Below are 23,338 nucleotides of genomic sequence, written 5' to 3' on the forward strand. Positions count from 1 at the left end.
TGGATCTTTTTTCTGATTTTTTTTAATATCATTTCACACACCTGAAAGCAAACAGTTAGGCTAAACATTCATATTAGAATACAGACAGAAATAACTTCATAAAAGGTTGTATAAATTTCAAACAGTAATTTTCAGAACATTTGCAATGAATGCCCTTTACTGCCATGCATGCTTTTTGCCATTTAGATGTGCAAATGTGGCAATTCCAAGTGCACATAGAAACAGGATTATTTCAAGTGAGATTTTGAAAATCCCTGTCTTGAGCTAACTCATTTTCTAACAGAAGTCATTAAGAATTTTATGAGAACAACACTTCTGAAAAAAACATCTAAGCATCTAATAGAGGTAGATATGGTATTTGGTTAGGTAAACAATTATGTGCCTAAAAGTAACATCACCAACAAAATGGGTTTCTACTCAGTTCCTCTGGATAAATAAATGTATTGTTTTTCTGTTTTCCAGTGTGTTGTGTTTGCGATGACATCTGGTCAAATGTGGAATCACATCCGTGGACCCCCATACGCTCATAAAAATCCTCAGAATGGACAAGTGGTGGGTGGATTCTTTTAATTTTATTTTGTGGGGAAGTAATGTATAGATAGGCGCTTCCTCCAGTGACTATCTACAGCTGTAAAGATTGCAGTTCTGTAGCACTGTATGACAGTGGACCAGGGTCTTAATTCTTAAATTGCAAGCAGAGTCTTTTACAAAATTTCAGGTGTTTAGAAAGTACCACCATCTTTGATTTGAGCACTGAAACAAGTGGCCATGTTTTTCAAAATTCTCTCTATCAGGCTCCCAGCAGCAGTGAATGTGTTATAAAATGTTCAATACCACATGCTTTCCCAAATAAAACTGCCTCAAAATAAACAGGTTTGTGCCTTTTTGTAGAAATGTGCTCCCTCACAAGGGGAAAAAACAAGAACTGTTGATTTCCCCCCCCCCCCCCCCAATCCATCAGGCTGCATTTACACAAACTTTGAGGTTTGAAACCTCTTACTTGCAGCATTTTAATTAGAGGAGATGGTAAATGTTCCCATGCACTTTTTACTGATTTCCATCGTATCTGTCACTTTTCCACTGAACTTTACAGAATGTTTTTTCCTCTTTGCTCCTTCAATTTAAATGTTTTATCAGCTTGCTTAGGAAGTTCCTATTAGTTCAGTACTGCCAAAATTACTATTATATTCTACTACTGCTGTCTGTAAAGGAACTCTCTCCCTTGCTGGTCCCTGCTCACAAATTAGCAAATGTTCATTAAAATTCAGAAGGAGAAGCTCTCTTTGCCAAATGGGGAAGTAGAGTACCATGGGTTTCTACCACTCTCTGCCATTTACCACTTTTCAAATAAGTTGTTGGAATGGGATTTACAAAACATGCAGTTAAGTTATTCAGACAGGAAACTCTTCCATACTTTGTGGAATATCGAGCTATTTTCAGCTTTGCCCATCACTAGTTAACAGAGGCTGGCTTAGGTCTTAAAGAATAAATTTTCTCCCAAGCTTCCTTTGATGTGTCATATCTTAATTTGAGTAGCAGAAAGTGATGGTTTGAATTTGATTACTGATCTGCTTTGTATCAGGAATATAGCAGCATATTGATGTCATAAAATGACATGATTCCATCTGTCRACTTTGTTACGCAGAAATAGAACTGATAATGTAATAAATAATGTCTGTAAAATACTGTGTTTATAAAAATTTAGAATTTTTCATTACTGCCTTGCTGTATTAAATTTATGATGCCTTCCTACAGAGTGACAGAAAGGAGAAATACTGCATAGAAAAAACACCATTCTTGACAAATTAATTTTACCATATCTAGTTTCATACATACTGCCCTTCTTAAAGACCTGTTTCTGATGTGTAGCCTACATTAAATCATATAAAAATGTCCCATTAATTTTTTTGTTTCCTAAACTTGTGCCATCTTGTCTTAGTTTTCTGAGGGTGAACTTTCATATCCTGCCTGAGTGTCTGAAAAGCTACTGTTTTGGGAGTGTTAACATAAGCAACCAAATAATAAAAATGTTAGTAAAGATGATCTCACATTCTAGTTAATAACCTGCTGGATTGGTCTACATATACTTTCTATTCTCTTTTTGGTCCGTTATATGACTTCAGGCAAGTTGTTTTGTGTCTCTGATTCACCTGTCTCTCATTGTTTATGTGTCAGTACTGCCACCTCTTTGGAGCTGTCTGTGTTAGTAAGTAAAACAAGCACCAGTCAGATTCAAAGAATTCAAAAAAGGTCTAGGTGCAGAATTACAAATTCCTGGTTTATTTAACATACCACTGAGCAGTACAGTTGTAACTTAAAGCTATGAAATGTACCAGTGTAAAAAGCTTCATAAATATTCTGTAAACCTTTACATATTTTAGATTCTAATTTTTTTCAAAGAATATTATTGAACACCTTCCTGTTTCATTTTTCTAGCACTTATATATGGTCTTCTGAATTCGAAGTCATAAAAAGTCATAAAACTACCTACATAACACTTYTTTGGCATTTATTCAACCATGACAATTCATTATAGCAGTATCTTTCATTAAGTTAGCAAAGCTGTCTTTATATCTGGATGAAATTTAAATAATCATCTGCTCTTCAGTGTCCAGGATTTAGTCTTAATTCCAAATTTGCCCTAATGTACAGGAACATCAGTACTAGTATGTAAAGATCATATTCTAAAATTCTACTCTCTATACTCAAGAGCGTTGGTAAGTATATAATAGTGTACCAGCCTTAATTGTTTCAATGTTAGGTTCAAGTTTCCTAATGCTTAGTTTTTCTCATTTCGTAGAAGGAATTAGTTGTTCAGTTCTGTAAGCAGCTGTGGAGCCTGAAATGCCACCACACTTTGAAAGTGATAGTATTCTGTCTTCATAAACTGTTCCTTACCTCACGTCTCCTATTGTTTGCTTTGTTCTTGTCCTAATTTTAAATGACATTTCATCTCTCCTCCTTAAATTCTTGTTTTGTCAAAAGATGAAAAGCCATTTGTCCACTTTGATTAATCAACACTACTTATGAGTGCCAATATCTTATAAAGGTAATATTGCAATTTTTAAAATTTTTGTCTTACGCACTGTATTTATGATTCTGCACTCGATTACCTTAATTACTTTCTATGTGCAATTGTATTCTTTGAATGAAGCTTTTAAACCATATTTCTGTAATTCTCTGTGGGTCTATTCTGTGAAGTTGTTATAATCTCTTATTGAGGTTGTTGTAGTTACTTCCCTTATTCCCCACAGACTTCATCTATTTTCAGTATTTGGGTCCATGTACAAGTGGTAATAGTTTCTTATGTAGAAAGCATAATCACACAGTAACTTTGATAATGTTTTTTGGTTCTGTTTTGGGTTGACTTAACTGGTGCTGGTCTTCTAACTTGACACATGATCTCTTCATCTCCATTATACTTTTAGAGTTCTTCACCTTTTACTTAATAGTTTGTTTAGGCTTAGGCATTTAGTGAACATGCGACGCTAAATTCTGTACCTGTTTCATCTGAATTGACGTATGTCTATGCAGGAATTACCAGCCCTTTTTTGATTTAGATGCAAATTCTACATTTCTTCCTGTGCAAATACTGTTAAGACTGCATCTTGAAAATAGCTGAAAATTTACTATAAAGGAGAACAGGGCAAAGGACAGGCTAGGTCTAAAATACCAAGTTAAGGTCCGTTTCAGAGCTCCTAATTTTCCTTCCTTCTCTGAGAAGAAATGATTAGAARTTGAAAAAGTTTTTACAGGGAGAGGGAAATATGATGCTCTTATTGTCAGATATTAGATGGTTTTTGTACAAAAGCTGATGCTGTGTGACACAGATAATGGTTTTATTTGCACCATATTTACTGGATTTTTTTACGTGTCTTGTATCTTAAAAACTTGTTAAAATTGCTTAAGCATAGCAAAAAATTTTGTCCTTAGGTAGCAATTTGTATCCATTTAGTAGATCTTTTAAATAAAACACCTTGCAGTATCAGATCAAATATAAATATCTGTCCAGTTGCAGAGTTGTTTATTCAGACTTTTTTCTTCTACTTTAGCAGTTTTATAACCACTGATCCTTATGCAGGAACATTTCCTAAATTACCCCTTTTCAAATGGTCTTGCTGATGGGGGTATCTAGTAATCTGTGTGTTTTTGAAGTCAAATGAAAAAATTGTTAGACTGCTGTGATTCGTTTTTCCATTTGTTAATGGAAAATTAAGGTACTCTGCATGACTTTTTATGTTTAGAATATCAAGATTCTTAATTCACATTAGTCCTATATAGCTAAGCATGACAAAATGTCATTTACTGTAATTTATTCTTCAGCGTTGTTCTTACATAGCTTTTTCATATGATTCTAATTAAAAGAAACAACCATTTCTTGGAACTGGTTTAAAAAATGACTTTCCCTTTCAAGCTCAGTAAATCATAGTTCCTTCAACCTAAATGGAAATATGTATGAAATACAGTTCACCAAGACTGTGTTTGTAATGCCCAGCTTTTCTGAAAGTGTCCAGATTGATTGGTAGCAGTATCAATATACAAAAAAGTCACTTTGCTGTGTTATCTGTCATTATAAACTTGTGTTGCATTTGCATAAAAAAACAAAAAAGTTCATACAGGTTATTATATCAGTGCATAGCCTAAGATATTCAGGTTGTCCTCACTTGTATTACAGCAATGTTTTGGTGCATTTGTCAACAGTATATCACATTGTGGTCTTGAAAATACTTCTTAACATTTCTGGTTTGAATAGCCAATTATTTGTATTAGTATACTCCATAGAAATGAGAAGTAGGTTATTTACATTATGACTATGTATTTAATGAAATAGCTTTCCTGTGGTCATTCAAGTAGTGAGTTTACCCAGAAAGCGCAGCTAGTAAAGGCTTCCTCAAGACTTCTGATTTAAACTTCTGTCATGATTTAGTCAAGAAAACTTAACAACTTGCAGTGTATGGAGTAAAACTAATATAAAACAAACTCTTTATTAACCTATCTCAATAACTCTGTTAATAGACCAGCATATTAACCAACAGGCAACATTATGTCTAAAATAGTATTGGGAGAAATACTAACCTATATAAGAAATCTGTCCTAATCCTTGAGATCTCAAGGGTGATCATAGCTAGCATTTCAGTAACTTTCTGTATAATGACTGTTTCTGTCTTGAAATCAGAAAAGGAAAATCTTGTCCTATATTTTGTACTTTTTATTGTGGGAACAAAAGAACGTGAGCAAATTGTGGTGATGGAAGAGTGCTCAGATCAGACACAAGAACCCCTAAATTCTTGAAACGAACAATTCTTGAAACATGCATTCCATAAAAGTTCAAACATGAATTTTTTCCCCAGTGCTATTGCAGTACTGTAATTTTGGCAGAGTAAGGAAGAAACATGTTCCACATGAAGTAAAACTAGATTTTGAACAAGTAATCAGGCAGCAAGTAGCCTCCCAAGATAACATCAAATGAAAAAAAYCCACATTTTAATTGCTACTCACAACAGCAGAAATTCAATTTAAATTGACCGATTATCCTTCCAAGTAACAAGTGTCCTCTTCCTCCTCTCCCCTCCTTGGTGAAGTATAGCTAGACTTTCAGAAGCAATTTAATTTGGAAGAACTGCTTTGCATAGAACAGCTATGTTTATGTCAGAAGTCAAAGAAATCTCAACTGTCTGTGAAGCTGTGAAGCAGCTGAAGATAGGAAGATAGGATGACAATGCAGTAAGAAAAAATATGGTTTTTTTTTAAGGGAAAAAATGGAATGATGCAAGGGAAAACCTATTCATGTTGTTCTGTTACTACTAGAACAAGAGTTGTTTCCTTAAATCCATTTGAGTGCTAGATAGGAATCTAGTTGTTCTCTCTTCCAGGACTTCACTGATCATGTAAGTATTTAAAGGTAAGGGCCTTCTCTARCTAAGCTGAATCGTTGAGTAATTCAGATTAGAAGGTACCTCTGGAGATYATCTTGTCCAACTGCCTGCTCAAAGTTGGTAATATTAGATCAGGGTCCTCCGGACCTGGTCCAGGAGAGCTTTGAATCTCCAAGGCTGGAGATTCCACAGCCCCTCCAGGCAACTTGTTCCAATGTTTGACCACCCACATCATTCCTTTAATTTAGTTTTTTTATCTTCTTTATTTCCCTCAGGAACAGTCAGGGTAAATTTTGTCCTTCTGTTCAGTGAATGCTGATTTAGCCAAGTGCTTAGTTAAAATATACCACTGACTTTAATAAAATTTGACTTAGCTCCACACTGCACCTTTTCAGAGCTCCTGAAGGCAGATCTTTGCTTAAGTGGCACAATCACTGTTATGATATCCCCACAGTATCCATACTGGAAACAAGAAAGCATTAAGACTGGAGTCTTCGTAGAGATTTTTCTCTGTACCTGAGTAGAGCTGTGCAGATCTTCTTCCTGCAACTATTAAAAAAAGATGTAACTATTAAAAAAAATCAAGCATGCCTGTTTTGTTCTAAATTTTTTCAGAAAGCTTTTAACGATTTTGAGGGAGTAGGGAAAAGAGAGGAGGAAGGAACTCTACTTTTTTCTTCATTGTACAGCATAATCTTTCCCTATTGCACAGCACAATCTTTCGCTATTTCAGCTGGATTATTTTGTGAATCTTTCCTTTTCCCTCCAGAAGATAACCTATAATACAAGGATGCAGATGTTCCTCTTGCTGAAGTAAATTTTCTGCAGTTGTAAGTCATCTTGTGAAATACAAGGCAAGTATCAGAATATTTGCTATACTGCAGAGCCTTCTAGTGTTATAGACCTGGTGACTTTTTCAGCTGGAAAGCTCTTTCCTCTCCATATAGTTTTGCTAGTAAGATCTAATGCTGTCATTTCAATATAGCAGTATTAGATTTCTCATATGCCTGTGAACAATGTCAAGAGAAGGGACATGTATTTGAGTGTGTTAATGTAAATGAAGCAGCATACTGCAGACAGCCCTTCCTGGACTAATTCACCCATAGTCTCTGTTTCAGACAGATACTTTTTATGATTTTTTTTTAATTGAGCTTAAGGAATTTTGATGTTTTTCCTCATCTGCAAGGCAACAGTTATTTGCTATTTGATACTCTGATAAATATGTTTCATATGTTTTCAAGGAAGCAAAAATTATTCTAACATTTTTGTCTAGCTCTGGTGCCAACATTAATTCCTTTCTTTGGTTAATCTTTCACGTTTATTGACTGTTCCTGAAGGAAGAAACTATAGAAGAAGACATAAAGACAAAATTAATACATAAACTGAAAAGTTTTCTTCTACATACTAGTTGTTCTTCTGAGTCTCTAATAAGCAGAAGGACAGTACTGCACATCCTCAGGAAAAGCGCCTCCTGCGTTCTAGATGTCAAATGCTTTTCTGAGGTCCTGGACATTAAATAGCACCATATCTATGTTTTTGTTTTTCTTTTCTTTGAATCACTCACTTCTTTCTTTTTTCTTTTTTTTTTTTTTTTTTCCTGAATAGGTGTTGATAGCCAGATCTTCTGGCTAGTATGGTGAGGGACACTGTTTTCATTCTTTTCCTCACATATTCTTCTGAAGCATCATGAACATTCAGAAGGTTAACGATGTTAATGATACTGCAGTTACTGTTCTCTCTACCATTCCTTTTGATGCATAGTAGAAGTGTTTCCCACTCTCTGTTTTTTTCCCTACTGCCTAGCAACCTACTTACCAGAGTCTGAATCAGGTAGCTAAGGAACCATTTCTGCCTTCAGATATGCTCAGGTAGGCCAAAGCTATTCCTATAGTAAAATTCCTATACTAAAGGGTTAACCGCTGGGCTAAGCAGAAATTTTTTCAAGACAGCAGTAAAATTACCACTGATTTCAATATGGTAAAGTTAGACCAATGCAAAACACATATCCAGTAAACATATATTGATTTTTCTTTTGGAGKAGTAGTTCTCTGTTACCAGAAATTAAATTTGGTCTGGTGTTATAATAAATGGTGAGATTGTTTGAATAAATGAAGGGCCTTGTTTCCCGATTTTTGTGTTTCTCGGATTAATTAATCTGTAGTGTTTGTTTGTAATGTTCATTTCCTAGAATCTTACTTTTGTTTATTACAATCGTTGTAATTATACAGGAAATTAGAATGTATATTTGGGTAATAGACACTTTCATCTTCCCAATGCTCCTCATTGCTCTACATCTTGAAAATACACTTAAAAGCTTTCAGTATTGTTAGAAGAACATGCTTACTGAATCTGTAATGCTTATGTCATCAGAAAAATAAACTCCATAAAGCTTGTGTTATTAAAGCTTTCTGCTATTCAGTTATGTCCAAAGGACAAATTCAACCTGAACTGTTGGAATTCTGTAGAATATACTTAATATGTGAACTGTAGCCTCATAAACTAGGAGCCTGGTGAAAAGTGAAAGTTGTAAAATAATTGTGATACTTGTTTAGTCAGATTTTGCTTACAAGTATAACTTCTATGGCTGTTACATTATCGGTGCTTGTGTGTAGAAGTAGGCATTACTAAGTGAGTTGCCTTGCTGTGGTAAGTGGTACAGTAATAAAGCTACTTTGCAAGTGGTAAAGTTATATTTATCAAAACAAGTAACCAAAAATGCTTGAAAGTGAGTATCTTTCAACTGCTCCCTCCACATAGAAAGTTTCTTCCGTGGGGGAAGCAAAGGAGAGAATTTAACTTTTATGGTATATCTTGATTGCTGCTCAGGATTCAAACTCTGTTCATGTCCATATCGTTTGGAAGCAAGTTCACAAAGGGAATGGGCTTTAGACACATTCTCTTGAGAAATTATTTTTGTCTTGCACTACCTTTTAGTCAAGCACACTGCTGTCCTCCATCTAAAAAAAGTCCTTGTGGCACTGCCACATAGCTCTCTTAGAAAAGTTGGCCTGGAGCCACCCTTAGGAGTGTTATTCTTTTGCATAGCACAGCTGAGGTTAGTCTGCTCTTTAAATGTTTTACAATCACCTTGCATCAAGCTAATACAATGTACAGAACTGGGTTGGGGAGCAGATTTAATATACTTCACAGTTTCTTAGTATTCTGTATTTACAGAATTAAACTTCCACATTCATTAGACTGTAGTTCTTCTTTATGTTTGTACTGAAATGAGGGAGTATTTTTCACCTAAAAAGTCAATCATTAATATTTGTTTCAAAGCTGCCAAAGATTGGACCACTTTAACTTCAGGTACAGTACAACCCAGAACAGAATTCTGTACTGAAGTTCTTGCAAATCTAGGTTTTGAGCAATAAACAAAAAGTATAAAATGACTTCTTTCATGCTCACTGGTCCTGAGATCACTTAGCATAGCAGGATCCTCTGCATGAAGAGGAAATAGTATTATTATATAAATAGGGAAGTTTTTTGGACTTGTCATTCCTTCACACTGTTAGTATGCATTAATGGAATGAATGAAGACTTTGCTCTATGAATTTTTATCATTACYGTTATGAAAAAAAATTTCTAACAAAAAATATATCAATGTTAGTTCATGTGCCTTTTTCTCTTCCATAATTCTTCCATAATCAGAGTAGGTAATCCTTGTCAGATAAAAGAAAGAATTATGCCATAGTCTTCTCTGTGGCTAAATACCAGAGTCATAGAACCAAACTGAAAATTGATTTTTCAATTGCTGTTGTTTTATTTGCCTAAAAATTGAGAGCTCTTTGATGAATGGTACAAAGCATGAATAAACACCGTGTGATCTTGTCCAATGCTGTCATTTATTAAGACATTATTAATGCTGGAAATGGGTAAAAAAAGGCATAGATTGTCTCTAGTACACAAATCAGTATACTGCAATTAAAATGCTGTGAGTGTAAAAATAGAACTTTAAAACTGAGCTCTGGAAATGAGCAGAAATATTTGTGCATATTAGTACATACAGCCCTTGCGTGTGGCATAGTAGAGAATTGCAGAGTGTCAAATTTAGCTACCTCACCTTCTGAATGTGTATTTAACTAGAARTATCCTACAGTAAGTGGAAATAATGCAAGTATTGGCAACATCAGCTCTACAGTTTGAGGGCAACATCAACTGCACAGTTTGAGAATGGATTTTTTAGAACCAAACTGAATTAAATTTAAACTGTTAGCCATTTAATATCTCAGTAATTGATCCCTTGCATTATTATTATTAATAACCTCTGGAAAATACAAAACCACGGGGATGTGACATGAATTCATATGCCACTTTAGGTAGTGCTCACAGAGGGACCATAATTTGTTTGCTGCTCTAGTCTTTCCACTATATACTTCTTTTCCCATAAACACACTATATTAAACCTAGGCCTGCCTATATCTTGCAAACCATGAGCATATGGAAAAATAGAAGCAATACACAGATTTTAATTTCTTTCCTGTTTTTCTTTCACTGTTTATTTCCTCCTTCCCTAATCCTACTAAAATATGGGAAAGCTTCATTCACTAAAGAATGATAAACAAATGAACCTCCCCCCCAACAGCCTCTTTAAAGCTGAAGAAAGACTGCTAGATGAAACAGAAAAGAGAAATATTCAGACCACTTTTACTCAGAGGATTATTTTTTGCATAAATTGAAGAATATGGCTTCAAAAAAGGGATAGGAGATATAACACAAGGTAAAACGAATCCTGAAAATAGGCAGAGAACTGAACTGGAATAGTTAAAATGCAGTAGCAATGTGAAGAAGAAAAGGAAAACTGGAAGAAATTTTCTAGTAGAGTCCTAATTAGTATGTATGTCTGCTGATATGTTTAAACTCTTGCAAATGAGCCTCTTTTCAGTGGAACTTAATCCCTTTGAGAGTGATAGAATACTGTAAGGTTTTGTTATTAACATAATAGGCATACTGGCAAGTTATCATCAAATTTTGTCCAGATAATGATATTGATTTGAGTTCTTTCCTTTCTCCTTCCTCTTCCAAAATGTGTTGCACTTGACCACTGTTTAATATAGCTCTGATCCAGCAAATAACTTAAATGTTTAATTCCAAGCATGAGTACACAGAAGTGGGAGGGACCTCCAGCATTCTCCAGTCATGGGCAGGTGTGGCGGATTATTGGCAAGGGCTCAGGAGGGTTTGTGTCCTGAGACCTTTATTGTTTGTATCTGAGCATATTTATACTAAGAAGTTAGCTGCTTCAGCGATTTCACAGATACGCTTTGCTAAGCCAGTCATCATGCAGATTGTCACAGGTAGCCAGTCATTGCATCGATCACGCACACAGCGGTCACGCCTTGTATCTTGCTACTTGCTTCCTAGGTGGAGAAAAGCTGTTTTGTTTTTAACCTTGGTTCCCACTGGCTTCTGCTGGTTTATCTGTACTTTCTCAGGATGTATCATTCCCACGTGCACCGGTGTCCTTGGGTATGTTTATCTGAGGCTCCTGTTGAGACTCCTTCTTGTCCGAGCTGGTAACAGTTCCCCCATTCACCTTTTCCCACGGCTTGCTACTTGCAATTCCCCTCCAACTTAACCCTGTCATGACCCTCCACAGGCAAGTACATCTCATAGAAAGCTTTGACTTAAACTGATTAACATTTTGTTCCCATACTAGTTTTAGGGTGCTGTTGAAGCCCCTTGTATTATAATGAAGCTACTTTTAATTGTTGTGTGGAATTGACTGATTTGCCATTTGTTTGTATCAATGTTTGTGCTGGAATTAAGTAGTTCCTTCCTGACTCTTGTGTATATTTATGGACATGCTTCCTGTCAGCCTCCATTTTCCAAGGCTTGGGCAAGCCCTTTTATTCTTTCAATCTAAAATAATGTTTTATTCTTTTGGCTTGCTCTCTGCCAGATCTAGATAGTTCTTGAGTATAGGCAACCAGTATTGTATAACATATTGCAGATGTAATGCTTTGTATCCTGGATCTGACTTAATTTTTTAATAGACAGATCACATTAATGAACCATATTCATTCTGTACTTTTCTAGTGCATGTCTTTTTCCAGCTGAGTTTTTTTTGGGATAATGATAACCTAATTTGTGGAAATTTGTCTGACTTTCCAAGCATATAACCTTCATTTCTTCCCATATAATGTAGTGATTTTTTTCTCTATTCTTCTGGCATCAGCAGAATTCATTAGTGCCTATTTTTGTGCTTAAGTAATTAACTTTATACTTAATAAATTAAWCCCAAGATCCAGACTTCCTTCTAGCCTCCTATTATCTAAGTAGCCCATTCTGTCTCCCATTGAGCCAGTTACTCAGCCCATTATAATCTTGGTTCCAAACCCCTTTTTCTCCAGCTTCACGTGTAACAGTATAAAACGATTTACCAAAGTCCAGATAAATGATACCACACTTTATTTGTCAAGAGGATTATTTACTTAGTGAAACAGATTATGCATGATAAATCTGCTATTTTTATCTTTGGAATGACAGTGCCATATTTCATCTTATTTTTCATTTTCCTTCATATGTTTAATTATTCTTTATTTCAAAATTTGTTCAAAGCATTTCATGTTATTGAAATCTAACTATTTTGCTTCCAGAATCTGTATAGTTTCTATGGTCATGATTCTGTAGATACAGACTAACATCCTATGATAGGCTTGTTTAAAATAAATACCTAAATAAATTGCTACTAGGCCTTAAAATATATTTACTAGTTTTGTAATTCTGCTCTTTGAGTTTTCCTTCAACTTTTGATATATTATAGATGTATTCTGTTAGCTATATAACCATTGTCTCTCTTTTATTCATCATCAACATTGCAGAAAGCAGAGAACTGAATTCGGAGATTGGGTCATTACCATCGTTTACTGCATATTAACTTTACTTTTTTGCTTGTTCTCTTTTTGAATGGCTGAAATATGAGCTGTTTTATTTTCATTTGCAGGATCCACCTCAGCTTACCTTCTGACAATTTTCATTTTATCTCTAAGCTTCTTGACCTTTTAAGAGGGAAATGTATTTGCTAGTCAGTTTTGTTCCATTCTTTCTAAACTCTGTTTTTTTCTTGTATTCTATTTGGGATTATTAATCAGTTAGGTCTGGAATACTTCCCTGAAAGGTCACTTTTTTTTCTTTTTTTTYTTTTTTTTTTAATGTGGGATGCAGATTCCAAAAGCTTAAGAAACTTAGATTCTTAGTCTGTGGCTCATTCGAGTCCCCAGATTTTCTAGTGTAGATGGCTCGTTAATTTTTCATTTCAATTTGCACTCCTGAAATGGTAGGGTCTTAATGGAAAGTTTTAAATTTGTTGCTATTTATCTTTCAGTTTAATTTACTGAATCAACTGAGGTCATTTCTTCTGAATGCATTTTATACTTCCTGCTTCATTACAGTGTCCTTATTTTCTGTGAAAACAGCATTTAAAATAATATTGTCTCTTGTTTAATTAGTGAGTAACTAAAGATGGAATTTGCCAGCTGTCAAGTTCAGATCACTGAGATTTGCTGTTAGTAGTATCTGTTTCAATATCTATCTAGAATCACAGAATGGTTGAGGTTGGAAGGGACCTCTGGAGACCATCCAGTCTAACCCCCCTGCTCAAGCAGGGTCACCTAGAGCAGACTGCCCAGGACCACATTCATATCCTCCACCATCATACTGGTCTGAGTTATCTGTTAATATCTGTTTCTCCTCCTTCAGAGTCCCAGAATTTCTACTGAAGTTCTGCTTGTCCTTTCCCTATTTCCTTTTTTCTGTGAGTTCACCTACTCCAGTGCTTGGTTCAGATAAGAAGTGGTCTTTTGAAGCCCACCTCACCTTCATTCCTACTTTCCATGCTTTGGTTCACATTATGTAGAGCACACGAACTGCATTCTTTTTGGATGAAACTAAGCCAGAAGATGCACACCAGGAGTGCACTCCCAGCTGATACTGGCTGTTCAGTCCATAGGACCAGACAGAAACTAGTCTGAAGTAAAACCACTTGCAGTGTGTATAGTGTAGACATTGGGTTTTTGGAAATGTTGTGCTCTACTCATTAATATAGATGTAGCCTGTGAGCCATCAGCAGCACAACATAAACATGTTTGCATCCATACTGGTGGATTTCTTCCAGTGAAATTGTGAAATTTGTTCTGATGTGAAGGGTGATTCATGGTGGGAGGTTCTGCTTCCATAAGGACATTTCAACCACTGATTTGTATCTGATATCTCTGTATGTGGTACATTTTACCAGATATGTTGTGGTAATGGATCCTCAACTGCATATGTATCTGTTTCTTGTTGATACATATATATATGAAAGGTACAGCTAGATAGAGCTTTCCTTTATGAGCTTTTTCCTTTAAGAGTGTCCTTTAACAGTAATGAACATTCTTCACTTTCCAAATCCAATAATTCTTTGGGTCATGTCTACTTTTATCCTAGCAGCCTACCAAGACTTTTCTTGCAGAGAAAGAGAGATGGAAAAATAGAGACCAAATACCTGTTCTTCTACATCTTCCAGGCTGTGATGCAGACACAAATATTTTCTGTTCTCTGATTGCTGTTTTTGGGGGGGGGGGGGATTGCCTTGATCAGCTTTACCTTCATGTTTTCTGGTGGAGATTTAGCTGCCAAATTCCATGTTCAAAGATACATTGCTTTCCTCATCCCTGTCCCTTTCCCACTCAGCAGGAATGAGTCTGACAACATCCAAGCCTCTTATTATAGAAATTTTGCAGGTTACCAACTGCAAACCACATAACCTGCAAACTATAAAGAGATGAAATCTATTACTCTGAGAAATAAATTTAGTTAGGAAAGAACAATTCTTAACTCCCACGAAGCTCTATGCTGGTCATTTCTCTATTTTTTCAGAAGACTGATCCTCAGGGGACTCCTCAGAATCTGCTAACTTAATATGCTTTGCTGTCTGCTTTGCTTTGTACTTTTAAGACTTTGCTAGTCTGGTTATCAGGTGAACAAAAATATGTTTTGAAGAGTCTTGTTAAGGTAAAGATCTTTTCTCTTCAATCTTATAATTTTCTGTTGACAGCAAATAGACATCTCAGAACGAGTGTTTCGAAGCTCTGACTAGCAAAAGGTAAATTGCTTTTTTCATTCCAAATTTATAAAACAATTTTGGTGTGGAAATAAAGTGTGTGGTGTCTAAATAAAGTCTAACCTTGCGGGTCTCTATGTACAATTATGGCTAACTCATAATAATTGCAGAAAATTTTAATGAGCTCTTCAATTTCTGTCCTGTCTTACTTTAGATCTTGTAGATATGATGTTGATACAATTTTGGTTAAATTATCAAATCAAGATTTTTGCAACTGAGGAAACATATTAAAGTAATTTAATAACTGTTATTAAAATGTGAAAATAACTTTAAAAAGTATTGTGTCCTTCTTTGTACATAACAAACATTTGAATATGGATATTCTATCATCTTTTTTTAAGCATTACAGCAGATGAAATTCTGCCCCTTTCATGTCCATAGATGCTTTCTTTTTAATGTACTAGGAAGATAAATTCATTTCTGTGTTGGTCCTTTTTTTATATATATACAACTCTGTACAATTCTTTTGAAAGTTTAGTGAAATACAAATTCAAGTTGATGATGTTAAAATCCTAGACATAAACAATTCAAAAAGGCTTCAATCTTTTACTAGATCTCTAACAAATATTGTAATGTGTATATATTTCCTAATTATAATGCTTCCTGTTTTTGTTTTAAAGGTCAATCTGAATATTCTTGATGCTTTTATTTTAATTTGGTCAGCTAAAAAAGGCATAGAACATTTTCAAACATACAGAGGTTGAATTTTAATATCTATCCAAGAAACAGTGTATTTCTGTTACAGAGAGTTTGTCAGAAAGGGTTTGCTAGATAGTATTAAAAATACTAGTTTCAAGAGAGACAAAAGAGTAACCTTCAAACTTTTTCTGACTTTCCGTCTCTTATCAGTCAAGTGAGTGTCAGAGCCGTAATGTGAATACTCAAGAAGGCTTTGAATTGTCAATAGAGGAGGCTTCCTCTTTGAGGTTATATTTGCTGGAACAGAAGAGATAACACTGTTATCAGTGTTTTTATAGTGTAGCCGATTTCTCATTGCATGTACTGAAATGCAGTTTTTAATACGGTTTAGATATTAGTATAATGATAAATATGTCAGACTTCTAAAATAAATTCTGAATGTTTCTGTCAGTCCTGATACAGTGTCAACTTCCACTCTGATCTCTCTCAGATTTTTATGAACATTTTCTGGAAAAAAAGTAATTTCCAAATACATTTCGAACCTCTTTTTTAGGAAATTGACATTAAATATGCATTTGTTTCTGGGAAGTGTGTATTGAATTGTCAGCTTTCTTCTACCAGTTGGTACTTCAGAGTTTAGCACTGGAATGTAAACATGCACACAGAATCAGTGCAAGCCTCCTGTATAATATACAAATACCGTTAGAAGCTATTTATGATGGCTAAACTAGGAGTTTTGTGCTTCCTTTGATAAGGCATTCAAACCCTGTATTTTAAGTGTTGACTGTATGAGTTAGTTTGAACTGGACTTCAGGGGCTTATGACTTTTATTTCTTATATATTGTGTTTTTTTTCCTACGGCTTACCTAAAGCACAAAATCTGAATATATTTCAAAGTACTGAGCGAATTTTACGTGAAAAGATATTAACACTAAACTTTTGCATGTGGCTCACTTCACACTTTTTAATACTTACATGCAAATTAATACAGGAGGTAACCACTGCTAGCGGACAGAGAGCTGCTCTTCTAAATCCTTACTGCACTTACATAATCTGAAATAATATTTGTGATTTACTTGAGTTTCTCATGTCTGATCTAATGCACAGATTAGCAAATAAAGATTGATAAGTGTTTCAGTGCTGCGTGTTTCACTAGCAATCTGAAGTATTTCAGATGTATGAAAATAGCCATTACTTCATAGGGAAAATTTCGTAATCTTCAAATACTCTTAGAGGCTGGATGGTGTATTTTATTTAGGCAAAACCATGGCTCTGCTCAGAACCAGGCAACATTTTTTTTGTTACTGTCAGAAAAAAAATTCCATATTTTATGACTATTGGAACTAATTAGTAGTAAACATAGGTCTTCATTTGTTATTACCAGTACCCCTTGTCTTATAAAGTTGACTGTGTTTCCCTGCTAGCATCACTCAAGAGCCTGGTAACAAACACATTGTTTCTGGTAGATTCCAAACGGTTACCTATGACGGCCTTTAGATCAACTTTGGATACTGTGTGAAGAACTCTGCTTGTGGAGAATACCTGTGTCAGAATATTACTGATTTTAGTGAGCTATGATGTAGCTGATAATATATATTTTATAATATATGAAAAGGTCATCCTGTAGTGTTTATATTACAGAATGAGGACCATCTTTTCCCGGTTCCATTTTGTTGTTGTTAGCTGCCTAATCTCTACTCCTGCCAATCTGCCTGTCTCCAAGAAAGCACATATATTTGAAACAGTGGATTAATGCATCCTTTTTCAATTTTCCTGTTGATGATGGAGTAATTCATTGAATTAAAAAGATAAAAATAGAAAAGAAATCAAATTTCAACACATAAAGCAGTATTATTTTCAAATGTGTACTTTCATATTTTTCTGCATACCTTAACAGGTTGAATCCTAGTAGTTTTTATAGTTTTAAGAAGATAAAAAACATGAAAATAAAGAATTGAAACAAATGAGAATGCAGAAGCAAGACTGAAGAAATCCAATCTTTAGCTTATATAACCATGTTATAAAATCTTTGAGGAAGTGTCCAAAGTCAGTCATCTACCAGACAGTAATTCAGACAGAAGTAGTTCAGTTAAGCTTTTCCATTATAGAAGACAAATCTTTTGCAAGGCTAAAGACTGTCTTTAAAGTTCCAGATACACAGGGACGTTAAGGAACTTTATCCAAAGTGTTGCAACAAAAGCACAGCTTTACTGATAATATCTTCAGTTATAATATCACAGGCTAACTTTTAAAAATAAAATTATAATATCTTTAAGATATCTGAACAATTGGCATCCATATTTGAAGTTGTTCTTAACTTTTTTTGTTAACCAGCTTAGCTTACCTCTTTTGAAGGACATGCTGTAGATAATGATCAAGAAACCTGTGTAATGAATCTTGAGCTACTATTAGGATGAGACTGAGATATACTGAAATATTTGGAATGACCTCCCTCTAGAAGCATAGCATCATTCTTTTTCAGCATCATTCTTTTCTAATCAGCGTTGTCTCAAAGCAGGATGTGGAATTCGATGCAACAGATTAAACAATGGCACTAGAAAGTATTTATAGCAAATACTGCAAAATAAGTCATACAGCATTCAACATGGGGGAAAAATAGCTTCCTTGGTCATAGATAGTCTTGTTAAATATGACTGCTTTGCTCTCTGATGAGTGGCTTTTTTGCTTTTTAGTATAAAAGCATGTATCAGTACTGATATTGTTGTATAACACCAGTCACCTCTCTTCAAGAATTATCGGAAGCTGGCACACAGGAGGCTAAAGGAATAAAAGGTTATTTTAGATGATTAATCTGCAATGATTACAATAGAGTTAAACCTAAAGCCACCTGAAAATTTGCATAAAATGTTTATCTTATGATTACTGACTATATCTATGTATTGTTTTTTAATTTCCAAAGTTTGTGGGATTTTAAAGATATTTTTCTATGAGTATACAATGCATATTTTGAGTGTGCTCTCTTTATCCCTAGTTCAAGAAATATATCATTAATAGAGTGGAGGAGGTGGATATGAAGGTGAGAAAAATCCACCTGATAACTAGAGTGAAACTTTCTTTAGTATTGTTAATGAAGTAGTTAATAATAAACCAGCCATAAAATTTTCACCTGACATACATATGCAAAGATATGTTTGTGTGCATATATATATATATATATGTACATGTCCTTATATGAGGATATGTTTTACAGTATCTTTATTGCTCTACTGACCATTGATACATCACTAATTTTTTGGCTCTCTTTATCGGTTACTTTTGCATATTAAATTTAAGGCTGAACTGAGTTAATTTTAGGGGGCTTTAGTTTGCCTTTATTTCTGTCCTGTGTTCCTTATTAATTTATGCAGTGTTGCTGCTGACATATTACTTCTTGATTACTATAATTCTTGCTCAGAATAACTTTGTATCAATGTTACCTTCTTTTTTGGTTCCCTTCATCTCCCTATGCTCTCCAGCAACTTACTGCTGGATGCTGATTCTGCACTTCTAGATATTTTGAAAATATGGAAACAGTCGACTTTCAGATATATGCARCTGCATTTGGAACAAACAGGAAGAAGTACCCATTCAAACTGTTTACCATATATATGAAGATGTTATTAAAAGAGAATAAAAAAGAATGCCTGAAGTACATTTTCAAATAAAAAAGGAAAATTATACCTGAGACATAATAGATCTAAAGCTTTTTGGTTTGGTAGTATTATTTTTTTCTCATGTCTTGGGAAGCTGCTAAAATTCTCAAAGTTAAGGGTTCTGGCAGCTTAGTTCCCATTTTTTATCTGGATATGAGGAATGTTCTGATAAGTGTAGGCTGCCCAGTGTGGGGTTATTCTGTTTATGTTTAACAGTGACATGTTTCTCTCAGACCTCTCTCTCTCTATCTCTCTCATTTCTTTTTTTTTTTCTTTTTAAGTTGTATTACATGGAATGTACAAGGCACGCATTAAATGGATCAAAAACTGACTCAATCCTTAAACAGTTTTTAACAGAGAGATCAACCAGTAAGACTTTTTGGGGACCAGAGCTTCCTAGTAATCTAGACACTACTATAAAAATATTTTTGAGTAAATTTTCTATGTGATTAAGAGATTACAAATAGGAGTGGCAGTTTTGGTACTGGAGGTCTGGGAGTGTGGCTAGTGTGATGTCAGTTTTAAAAGAAGGTGTGGGGGTCCTTGCAAGGCCTACCCTTGACAAAATGGCCTAGAATGTGAGTGTGAACGGTGTGCRTGGATGGGGCACCAAAACTCTCTGAGAGGGCATTTGCCCAACAGTGTTAAAGAGGATGGCCACTAGCAGCTGGATTAAATAGTAACCAAGGAATTACAGAGAGACTTCTGAAACAAAGAAAGAATCCATTTGAAAATAAGTATAAAAGGAGCCTGAGAATTTGTACCCGTGGGGAGAGACCTCAGAGCGGGAACAAAGCAGCAGTCAAAACCTGGTTTCGTCCTGCTAGAAGTCGCCCCAGTGGCATCATGACTTCTGCTTGGGCCTGGCAGAGCAACCTCCACATCCAATGGTAGTGGAGGAGTAGCTGCCATCCAGCTAGTAGACTGAGAGTATAGGATGCAATAACTAGGGACACGCACCTTGGGTGTGTGTACATGGACTCATGGGGTGTGTTCTTACTGGTGTGTGCATTAGCGGATTGTAGGGAGCAGCATGCATATATAAAAAGCCAGAGTACTCCTATCTTCCACCAGAGATGTGTGTGAGTAGGGGAAACCGCAGTACTGGGAAAGGAGGGTGTGCTTGTTACCATGTTTCTTTAGAGAGCAGGGTGTGTGTGTGTGCATGCGCACGCACGCGTGCATGTAAGTGCGTATGTGATTAGAACTTTGGGGGAATATTTATAGAAGGGTGTTTAGAAATTTGTAGATGTTTATTAACATTGTATAAGTGTCTCAGGGAAGGATTTAGCGGGACCTTCCTAGATCATAATCTCAATATAAACATTTACTGCAGTGTCATTAATAGCATCTATTTTGAGTATGTGAAAAGTACTTGTACTACCAAGTACAACGCTATTCTTGCTTTGTCTGCAGCATTTGATAAGATAAAATTTCACTGAAAATGATTCAAGTATGTAAACTTGGAGAGATATGAAAATACTAGAAGTATTGTCACAAGAATAAAGATTTTAATTGTTTCACCATCAAAAAGAAACTTTTTTAATTGTTCTTTTACAGGACTGAAGTATGTTCTATATGGTTGTGCTAACGCTGTCTTTGTTTCACATCAGGATATCGTTGTTGTTCACACGATATATATGCTAACTTGCATCTTTGGGGGGTTAGCCAGATTGAAAGAGCAATGGAAAATGGGATGTGGACTGCAACGCATAGCCCTGCTACATGCAATCAGGATGCAAGCCAGCTATTCAGATTCATTTTTGAGAGAATATTGAGATATCACTGGAGATAGATGCTTAAACACAGAAGAAATGTTTCCTCGTAGGGGGCTTTTAAACTTCTTAGGCAGAAAGATAACAGTGCACTTTCTATAGTGTTGAAAATAACTTGCATCTTAGAGTATTTTTATCAAGGGAGATGTTGCATTCCATATCACTTGAAAAAGTTTTAGGATAAGTAAGATCTACTTAGATTCAATTTGGAGAGATTCATCTCTTGCTAGCAGAAGTTGAGAGGCAGTAGACTTGGTACTTAAGAGGACTGCGACTATCTGTCCTCTCCTTAAAATCATGTGTGATCAAATCCCCTCCCTTCATAATCTTTGAGAAGTGTGAGCACATACATTATCCTCAGTAGCTTCTAATAATCACAGTTCCTTGCTGAGATAAGCAGTAAAAATCAGTGTTTCATCTATTAGTTGCCTTTTGAGTAAGCAAGGAGTATTTTCCTCATGACAAAAAAAAAAAAGTATTCTGATAAGGGGCAAGGGAAAAGAAGAGTTCATCCCAAAGAAGCTAGAAATGCTAAATATGGGATGCTGGACTGCATGTGAGCATTACTGCAAAGGTGTCCTAAAGTATCTCCCAGCTACTGTTTTTGTTCATGCACTAAGTGGTAGTCACATTTTGGTTCACTAAAGAATTCACTCCCTGGGTCAGTTTAGAAGGGACTTAGGGGAGATGCATTTCTAACCTCTAAAACAGATAGGTAGAACTAAATATATTAGATTGAAATTTAATATAGAGTAAATGGTTTAACTTGATAGTTTGTTCTATACTGTTATGTGGCTTACTGTATGCCTTTCTATATATTAATGTCCTAAAATTCTATATCCAGTAAACCATTGGAGTGAAGTTTGGACCCTCTTGAAATCAATAGCAATAGCAATCAATAGCTTGTTGAGTTTTTTGGAATCAGCTTCACCCCAATGTTTTTATGTACAGAGAAGAGGCCTCTGTGCTCTTTTCAAATAGCATGGGACTAGAAGATTGAGAGTCACAGGAAGGTTTTGTAACTGGAGCTTAGAATTCATTACTTACCTTGCATAAACTAAGGAGGTATAGAAAACTTTTTTTTTCTTCTATTCTTTTAATAAAGATAATTTGAGAAATCACCTGTTTTCTTAAAAGAATCACCTAATTAATCTGTAAGAAGTGAAAGGCATCTTCAAAGTCCAGAGAGGTGAAAGGAGGCAAAGTTCATATCAAGCTAACAACTGCTTCTCCAACGCTGGGAACAACCTTTGTACTAAAGTTGTTGAATGAGTGGAGAAATGGTCTTCAGATTGCATGTGTATTGTTAAATTAAAAGAACCTTGGCTGTTTAGATGAATTTTGAAAACTGACAAAATTACTAAGGTTTCTGGGAATTGTTGACTGGAGTTTTGTTATAATTCATTTAGAGAAAACAAGAAACAGCACACTGGGATTTGCTTGTCTCTGTCAGCAGTAAATTAATGGATTAATTAAATTCAGAGAAATGCAGCAGATTGAGTCAGTGCTCTGTCTGTCAGATCCAGGTTCAGGCTTAGCTAGTGAATATGTTTCACTCCAGCACGCATCTAAAATGCAAACTTGGAATTTTTGCTCAGTTTAGATGGACTGCACATACTCTGGAAGTATTAAGAAAACACTATACATTTTGTGAAAGTCTTTAATCAGATTTGATTTACAATCTTGTAATATTGTTGTGACAAATCAAATGTATCAATGAAAATATTTAAGAATTATTATGTATTCTTTATTTTTTTGCATAGAAAGGATTATATACATTGGGGCTAAACTTGAAGAACTCAATAAGTTAGTGACCAGTTCACATATGTGAAGATTGTGTTTTGCACCCTTACTTCATGCCAACTCTATAAACCAAGGTATCTGTGCTCTTTCTGCCACTTTGCAAGAGAACCATGTTTCAGGTTCACCTTAGATGCACTGAGCGTTCCTATGCTAGATATTTTTAATAGATTAGTTTCCAAATAACTACTGTAGGCACTACAATAAAGTACAAACATTTGTGGCTTGGAACAAATGTTCAGTAAAAATACACTTTTAATAGAAAAATATTTTCTTAGTTCAAATGTAACTTAGATTTTAAAAAGTCTAGAAATTTGGATCTCTCCGGATGCCAGGAAAAGAGAAAAAAATATTTAAGACTTGACAAGGTTTTTGAATGTTTTCAAAAACATCCAGCCATTTATTTGGATCTGGTACCCTGATGCTTCTAAGTATCTGAATGATAGACTTTTAGTTACTTAAGTACGTACAAAAATGGGATGGAAGTTTCTA

The 23,338-nt window shown here is 35.1% G+C and overlaps 1 protein-coding gene across 2 annotated transcripts in view; it reads left to right on the plus strand.

Moving 5' to 3' along the window:
* TUSC3 (tumor suppressor candidate 3) overlaps window positions 1-23,338 on the plus strand; it is a 104,844-nt gene that overhangs the window by 30,495 nt on the left and 51,011 nt on the right. For both annotated transcript variants that reach the window (XM_026087481.1, XM_026087480.1), the window contains exon 6: window positions 463-552. In XM_026087481.1, the coding sequence (XP_025943266.1) occupies window positions 463-552 (90 nt within the window). The remainder of the gene's footprint in view (window positions 1-462; window positions 553-23,338) is intronic.

This window comes from Apteryx rowi, unplaced genomic scaffold (assembly GCF_003343035.1).
Source record: "Apteryx rowi isolate R43461 unplaced genomic scaffold, aptRow1 scaffold_719, whole genome shotgun sequence".
NCBI classification, from domain to species: domain Eukaryota; kingdom Metazoa; phylum Chordata; class Aves; order Apterygiformes; family Apterygidae; genus Apteryx; species Apteryx rowi.